The sequence below is a fragment of the Numenius arquata genome, chromosome 1 (genome assembly GCF_964106895.1).
Source record: "Numenius arquata chromosome 1, bNumArq3.hap1.1, whole genome shotgun sequence".
Taxonomy (NCBI): Eukaryota; Metazoa; Chordata; class Aves; order Charadriiformes; family Scolopacidae; genus Numenius; species Numenius arquata.
Window position 1 is genome coordinate 23109805 of NC_133576.1, and position 9120 is coordinate 23118924.

Here is a 9120-nt window from a genome sequence, read left to right on the forward strand (position 1 = left end):
TAACCCAAGCCCCAACCCCCTACTTCGAACCCCCACCCCTGAACCTGAAGGCCCTAACTCCCTCCCCTAACCCCCCAATCCCTAACCCCAACCCGAACCCCTCACCCCCTCACCCCCCGAACCCTAACCCTACCCCTAACCCGAACCCCCACTCCCCCAACCCCCGAACCCTACCCTGAACCCGAACCCCCTACCCCGAACCCCAACCCGAACGCAAACCCCCTACACCGAACCCCAACCCCCACCCCCAAACGTGAACCCCCTAACCCAAACCCCCTCCCCCACCCCCACCTCCCCAATCACTATCCCCAACCCCACCCCCCGAACCATAACCCCAACCACCACCGCCAACCCTCCACCCCCCCAACCCCCGAACTATAACCCGAAGCCCAACCCCCGAACTATAACCCGAAGCCCAACCCCAGCCACCGAACCCCAACCCCCCTGAACCTGAACCTCGTAACCCCCTCCCTCACCCCCCCAATCCTCACCCTAACCCCAACCCCCGAACCCTAACCTGAATCAAAACCCAAACCCCCCGCTCCCCCTCCCCCGAACCCCCTAACCCCTCCCCCACCCCCCAGTCACCCGAACCCAAACCCCAACCCCTGAACCCTAGCCCCTATCCCCAGCCCCGAACCCTAGCCCCAGCCCCAACCCTAGCCCCGAAACCTAGCCCCAGCCCTAGCTCTAACCCCAGCCCATCCTGATCCCTAACCCTAACCCAGCCCTAGCCCTAGCCGCCAACCCTAGCCCCTAGCCCTAAACCCAGCCCCAACCCTAACCCTAAGCCTAGCCCCTGGCCCTAGCCCTAAGCTTAACCCTAGCCCTAAGCCCTAGCCCCTAAACCTGACCTCTAGCCCCTAACCCCAAACCCGAACCCCTAACCCTAACCCCCACCCCCAACCCCCTACTCCAAACCCGAACCCCAACCCAAACCCCAGTCCTCTACACTGAACTCCAACCCCCACCCTGAACCTGAACCCCCTAACCCAAACCCCCTCCCCAATCACTATCCCCAACCCCACCCCACCCCACCCCCCGAACCATAACCCCAACCACCACCGCCAACCCCCCACCCCCCCAACCCCCGAACTCTAACCCGAAGCCCAACCCCAGCCCCCAAATCCCTACCCCCGAACCCCAACCCCCTACACCGAAGCCCAACCCCCCCAAACCTGAACCCCCTAATCCCCTCCCCATCCCCCCAGTCCTCACCCTAACCCCAACCCCCGAACCCTAACCTGAACCCAAACCAGAACCCCCCGCTCCCCCTACCCCGAACACCAACCACCACCCCCAAACCTGAACCTCCTAACCTCCTCCCCCAACCCATCCCCCCAATCCCCACCCCCACTCTAACCCCAACCCCCGAACCCTAACCCCAACCACCACCCCTAATCCACGAACCTCCCAACCCCCGAACCCTAACTCGAACCCCCTAACCTCCTCCCCCAACCCCCTAACCTGAACCCGAACCCTAACCCTCCACCCCCCCACCCCCCAAACCCTATCCCTTACCCGAACCCTAACTCTAACCCTAACCCTAACCCACACTCCCCAAACCCCCGAACTCCAACCCCCACTCCCAACCCCGAACCCACTCCCGAACCCTAACCCCCCCACGCCCTGAACCCTAACCCTAGCCCTAACCCTAACCCTACCGCTAACCCTAGCCCTAGCCCTAACCCTAACCCTAACCTGGACCCTAGCCCTAACCCTAGCCCGAGCCCCACCCCCCCACCGCCTGAACCCCACCCCTAACCTGAACCCTCACTCCCCCAACCCCTAACCCTAACCCCAACCCCCTAACCCAAAGCCGAACCCCTACCCCGAAGCCTAACCCCAACCCCCTACACCAAACCCCACCCCCACCCTAATCCCCTAACCCCCTCCCCCACCCCCCTAATCCCCATCCCCACCCCCAACCCTAACCCCCATTCCCCCAACCCCCGTACAACAACCACTAACCCAAACCTGAACCCACACTCCCCCAACCCCCGAACTCCAACCTCTAACCCTAACCCCAACCCCCCGAACCCAAACACCAACCCCAAAACCCAAACCTGAATCCCCTACACTGAACCCCGAACCTGAACCTCCTATCCCTAACCCCCTAACCCCAACCCCTGAACCTGAACTCTAACCCTAACCCCATCCCCCCACCCCCGGAACCCTAACCCTAGCCCGAACCCTAACCCCCAACCCCTAACACTCAACCCCCACCCCCTACCCCTAACCTTCAACCCCTAACCCCAACCCTAGCCCCAGCCCTAGCCCTAACCCCGACCCCAACCCAACCCCCACCCCCAACCCCCACCCTCTAACCCTAGCCCCAGCCCTAACCCGCAACCCCTAACCCTAACCCCAACCCCCAACCTAACCCTAATCCCCACCCCTAACCCCAACCCTAACTCTAACCCCTACCCCCAACCCCTAGCCCCTAACCCTAATCCCCACCCCTAACCCCTACCCCCAACCCCCACGTTAACCCCAACCCTAACTCCCAGCCCCTAGCCCTAGCCCGAACCCTAACCCTAACGCAACCCCCGAACCCAAACCCCAACCCCTGAACCCTAACCAGAACCCTGAACACTAATGCTAACCCAACTCCAACCCCCAACCCCCAAACCTGAACCCTAACCGTAACCCTAACCCGAACCCCAACCCGAACCTCCAACCCCCACCCCTCAACCCCCAACCCCTAATCCAAACCCGAACCCTGAACCCTAACCCCTTATCCATAACCCTAATTCATTTTCCTCCTTCCATGGGAGGAAAAAAATTGCTTAAATTGTTCCTTACTCACAGGTGTATAAGTTAGTAACCCGAGATCTGTATTTAGTCCATTTGTAACGTAAGGGTAATAATTAAAGTATTCTGCAATCTAATGATGGAAAAGATGTTGGTAGGGGAATGATGTCTTGACCAAAGGTGTAACCACTGACATCAGAGGACACTTGGAGCGCTCAGAACTTTGCAGCTGAGTTTAAGACTTTGACTGCTCTTTGCCGAGATGTTTTTTTTCAGGAATTTTGAGACACTCGCAAGATTCACACAGATACAGAAAATCCTGAGAAAGCAAGAAAACATTTATTAGGAAGGCACTAGTTATAAATGAAAAAGGCTGTCCAAACTCATGGTGCAGCATTGTCAAACCTTTAGTTAGGTCCTGATATTCAAGAACATAAATTACATATTTTGTTTAAAGCAGCTGTTTTTTAACAGACCATTGGAGAGAATCATAGAATCATTTAGGTTGGAAAGGACCCTTAAGATCGAGTTCAACCATTAACCTAACACTACCGAGTGCGCTTGTGTGCACTTGCACTTATTTTAGCTTGACATCTGTCCTTGCCCCTTTTCTGTCACACAACAGTATTTTTCAATTATTTTTTATGTATTTTGCAGGGAGATAACCTGCTCCTGCTTGGAAACTCATCTGAGTTTTCCTAAGACCAGTGGAGCCTACCTTTGATCCATTTTTTAGAATATTCCATGAATTGTATCTTTCTGAAAACCAACTTCTTTTTGTCTGTCCCTTCAGCAAAGAAATAAATCAGTTTTGATATTGAGAGGGGAGTGAGGGGTGGGTGTCCAGCTTTGCCCAAAATGTTTTGCGCACCTGTAAAGGTGGTTTTAAAAGTTTTTCAGGCATTCAAGCTTTGTGAAATAAAAAGGCCTGCTTTCCGTGTTGGTTTCATGATTAATTGATATAAACGTCTTGAAGACACAATTTGCAGTGAAAGCTTAAAGTATTTATTTTTTTTATTTCCTTTAGCAAGGCTTTCTTTTCTGTGAGATTTTTGGATTCTCTGAAGTGCAGTTTTCTATAGCAATTCTCTTGAAGAATTCTTTTTGAGAAACTGTTACTGGCCAAGTGGCTGAAAAGTCTTTGTATATGGTGCAAATAAGCACCTACCTTCATGTAGACCAGTCTGTAAAACCTCAGTTCCGGTAGGATGCCCAGTAGATGCTGTTGTCAGGACTCCAGGTAAAATTGTTAGTGTCTGTAAGAGCAAAGAAAGAAAAAAGTATTTAATAATCTGCTTTTAAAAGTTTAAGGAGGCTTGGTTATGCATAGAGATTATTTTCAGGAGTACTTTCAAAGTCTTTGTCCAAGAGTGTAACAATGAAATGTTTGATAGTTTCCTCAATGTAAGTTAAGAAACCCCCTTAAGCTTCAAAACAGGTATGACTTTTTGTAGTGTTGATTTCTACTAGTCCATGGAAAAACACAGGAACAGATGTTTCTCAGTATTACCATGCATTCTAGTACAGGTCTTTGTTAGTTAGGATAGCAGTTATTCCTTTTTTGGGGTCTTAAAAAGTGATTTTTTGAAGTGTCAGAGATACGTGGTAGACCTTGCTACTGAAATATATAGAACTAGTGTAGTGTGAGGTTGAAACACACTACACTAGATGTAGGGCTGGTTTTTAATGCCATGTGACCTCAGAGACATGAATCTGTCTTAATCATTTGATGTTCAAACTGAAAAATTTAAGTGTTGATGAACAGGCTATTTAGTATATATATTGAGTCATTTCTGTGTCATTCTTAGCAGAGAACACTATGTTGGATGTTTAGGCAGAGTTAACAGGCAGTAGAGTCAATTATACAAATCTTTAATTATACACTTATTTTCACTAAAGACTGCCATTTTTCCAGTCATGCTAATGATTCTAGCACAACACTAGGTATAAGCGTATATTTATTGTCACTGGAGGATACATTTGCAAGAATGATAAACCTCTCTCATTATGGTAGGTAAAATTGCCTGGCAGTCCTAAAATTGTTTGCCAGACCTCAAGAAAATGGCTAATAAATACATCCATTGTACAGGTTTTCATTTACCCTGTAATCATTTGTTGCAGTTCTGTTGCCTTTCATATGCTGCTGTAATACTGAATTAGCTCCATTAAAATCAAAGGATTTACGACAGTAATAGAAAATTGTTATTACTTTACTGATTAAATGCAAGGATAACTAAAACCTTGATCCCATAGACATGTACACGTACTGTTAGAGTAATGTAATCCAACTTGTTTGCTTTTGTTAATTTTAGCTCAGGAATGCCATTTTAACAAGTTATTGCATATTTAGAACAATTGGAATACATTTTTCCTGGAAAATTATGACTTATTAAAGCTGAGTTTTGTGTTGGCAGGCCACCAAGGCTTTGTTGAGGAGGAGATTGTCTGTATAAACAAAATTGAGATTTGAATGCTTCAAAAAGCTGCTTTTATTTTTTTCTTGATTTCTACCTGTTTCATCTTACCATCTTTCATGATGTTATTTTGCTTGTGAAATGCTTTGCATGTACCAGTCTGCATGTTTTTTTTTCTTTTATATCAGTTACAAATGTTTGAGAATACTTGTTGTTCTCCTCTGGTATACTTAATAACTTTGTCTTGGACAATTTTATTACTTTAAATTACTTAATTGACAAAAGGAAATGTTGTATTTTTATGTCAAAATTCTTAATATAGTTCTTTTAGAAAATGAATATGGCTTTCAAGATTGATGCCATGCATAAACGGTCCCAAAATTTTGGATGCTGCATAGCATTACTGTCACTTAAAACTTTATAGCTATGCATACTTGTCTACAGTAACATTCAAATTTTGATACTTTATTTTTTCAATTGTTACTTATACACTTTGGATGTCTCACTTCATATTTTTAGGGATGTTTATGGCTTACCTTTGGGCTTGATCTTGCAAATACTGATGCATGTATAACAAAATGTAATTAAATCCTGTTTTGGCCAATACCCCTCCAGACAATTAGCACTATGTCTGAAAGTTGCATGTAGGAATTAGCTCTAAACTTGTAGGCTACCTAGCTTCCATTAAGGAAGCAAGAATTTACCTTATTTAAACAGCCTTTAAGGAAGGGAGATGGTAAATAACAGAATAATATGTTTTTCTTCTCTGGCATTTCTTATGCAGATTTCTATGGAAAGCCTCTGCCTCCGCTGACTATACGCCAGAGACCCAACAGTGATACCCATGATGTCATTGCTTAACTGGATCACAAATAGCATTTGAAAAAGATCTTAAAAAATATATATGTATATCAGAAACACTTTTTGCCCTTGAAGGAAAACTTTAAAAATGGCAGTCTATCAGCTTGTTGCAAAATAACTTGGTGGCAATTAAACATGGAGTTCATTTTATCATACTTAGTTGATCAGACTTTGTCATTTACTTTTTACACCACCAGCTCTTCTTCAGGATTTAGCATGAAATCAAGAAAGGTCTATGTGCGAATGGATGCTCACGTGAATATAGTATTGAATATCGGGTTTACTTGTGAAAATTCATAGCTGTAAACCTGAAGAAAAATACCTTCAAGATCACATAATACTGGATTGTATGTCCTCACCAAGACCTTTCTCCAGGTGCTGCACAGTGGTTGGTATTTTTGCAGCTAATAAATGGTTCTAAAGCATTTTATAAGATTCATGTATGATAGAGTGAATATAGGAAGGTTATACAACAAATATTAAGTATATTTTTCTAACTTTTTATAAAATTATTTGAAAGTTTGAGTGGACACGCATACCTATTACCAATAAAATGATACCTAAAAAGCATTAGAAAGGTGATAGTCAAACGCATATAAGTAGAGTATGTTTGACTCTTACGTTTCTCTTACAGTAGTAATACTTTGTATTAGGGATTACATTGTCAGATGCATATTTCATATTTCTGGCAATCTGAAGGGGGACGAAGGTAGAAAGGGAAGTTTAAGATAAATACATTTTATACAAAATTATGCTACTTGAATTGTCTGAAAGTTTTCTTATGTGTTGTTTTCTTTGTTTTGTTAACTGAGTTTGGCATAGGTAAAAAATGCAATTGGCAAAATAGAGCTGAATATTGTATTGTCTGCTACATCATACAAGAAAATTGCACATAGTTTTGCACTAATTCAGTCATCAATTCTGATGGAAAACTGAATCAACCAGTATGCATATAAGCTCCAGCACTTTTTAATCTTGATAATACTAAAATGCCATCTTGAAAACAAAAGAAACTTCAGATTATTAAGGATTTACATAATATTTCCATGTCACTTGTTAATTTTACGTTAAAAAAATCACATACAAGTGATAAATAAACAACTAAGGTTACAATTGCATATATTTCTGTTTAAATGTTCTGTATATGCTATTCTTCCTCATAGATTAGAGACAACAATTGGTATATTTTTTACAGGTATATTGTTATGCCATTTAGTTACAGCAAGTATGAAGCCCCCATTCAAAGAGTTTTTGAAGAAGCATCACTTGATTTTCTATTACGCTGTCAGTCTTCCATAACATGTCATTACCAAAAGATTTTAGTACATGTTAAAACAATGCAATGTATATATTCAGTGTTTTTGACATTAGAAATCTTTACCATATACCCTTTACAGCAATGAGTTACACAAAGAAATATCTACCATATTAATCAAAATGAAAGTATTAGCTAAGATTTTTTAAAGAGTATATTTGAGTGGAGGAAAAAGTCAGTCTTAAGAATATTAAGTTTGGAATGGATGGAAAGGAATATTCCAAGTTTGCTAGGTTAGTGTAAGGATGAAACAATTTGTGTGTAACACTCAGCATAAGAATACTTTTGTTGTATTCTAGTAGTGTAACATGGTTCAGTTTGATTGTTGTCAGGATTTAGTAATTTTCACTTCAAACACAGACAATATTGAGTGGAGAGGGGGGCTACGTAAAATTTACTTGTGCAATCTCACTTACTGTTTTCAGCTATGTTACCACACATTTTTTTGGCTTAAAGGCTCTAAATTTGCAAGCTAATTTTTTTACAGCTTCAGTTTCTAGAAGTGTATTACCCTTTTATTTTGACACTAATCTAAAATAAATTAATGGAATTCTTTATTAAAAATAAAGCTTAATACTGCTGTGGAAACAAAATTTGAGAAATGGAAGGTGTTGATACTTATATGTGAAATGTGTGTTATGCGTGTTGTGTATGTGGACACATGTACCAGTTTTGTTTCTGCTTTTAAAATAAATTTTACCAATATATGACCAAAGTACTAAAAAATGTTTCATACAGTTTTGTTTATTAATATGTTCTGTAATTATTTACTACAGTATTTTTTTTCAGTAATTTATACTACCTTGACTTTTTATTTGCTCAAGATGACATTTATGTATAGAATAAAATTAATGCAGAGCATCAACATGTTTCCCATATAAATAAATGTCCACTTTTTTGGAAGCAAGTGTAGTCATAAATGCTTAATGGCTGCTAGTCTCATTTACATTGCTAAAATGTACAAAATAGAGATGTTCTAGATGGAATCTTTGCATATTTTTACAACTGCAATGTGATCAAATCTAGAATATATTGATAGATTGGCACTAAGTTATGTATGTATGTATACATTTAAAGTGCTTTGATAGTGCACTTAATATCTAAGAGGTAGTAAGTCGCACAGTTGTAAGTTGAGAGGTAATAATTATGACACAATTCAGAAGATTTTGTCAGGTTCTGATGCTTTTCAGTGCCAATAACATCACTTTCAAAATGTATCAGTACATTCAGCTAAGAGTATTTGTACTTAAATACGAGTGGTAGGTACACAGAAATATGCTACACAAGCAGAACATTTTGCATTATCTATGTGCAACAATTTAAATACATTTTAGACAGAATTTTTTAAAGGTAAGTTAAATATATTTTCTAAGATAAGGAATAATAATTTTCAATGGCTGAATTAGTGTAAAAGGTAATCACTGCTTCAAAATAAGTCATTCTTACTGTTTTCTTCCTTTTTAGCCAAAACCTAGAATCCACAGAGGGACCTTATTCAGAGGTTTAAAGGTTTTAAATAGAAAATACTAACTATAATTGTCTTATTAAAGGTAGGTATATTTGCTATCCGTTAGGTTTAGTTTCACTTCTGTGACGTGGTGTCTCCATGTAAATAATGCACAGTAAGCGAGGGACGCTCATAATGAGGTGAGACAAAAGCACTGCGATTTTCCAGGAAGCTATTTGATAATCTTGTGAGATTTCCATTTCAATTCCACAGTCCCGATGGAGAATTAGAAAGCTTTAAAAGATTTACCTCCAATAGAGAGCAGATGC

General features: G+C 41.9%; 1 protein-coding gene across 1 annotated transcript in view; it reads left to right on the plus strand.

Moving 5' to 3' along the window:
- ARL13B (ARF like GTPase 13B) overlaps positions 1-8245 on the plus strand; it is a 54373-nt gene extending 46128 nt beyond the window's left edge. The window contains exon 11 of the mRNA XM_074144252.1: positions 5953-8245. Within this exon, the coding sequence (XP_074000353.1) occupies positions 5953-6029 (77 nt within the window). The 3' untranslated portion in view covers positions 6030-8245. The remainder of the gene's footprint in view (positions 1-5952) is intronic.
- Positions 8246-9120: the final 875 nt, after the last annotated feature.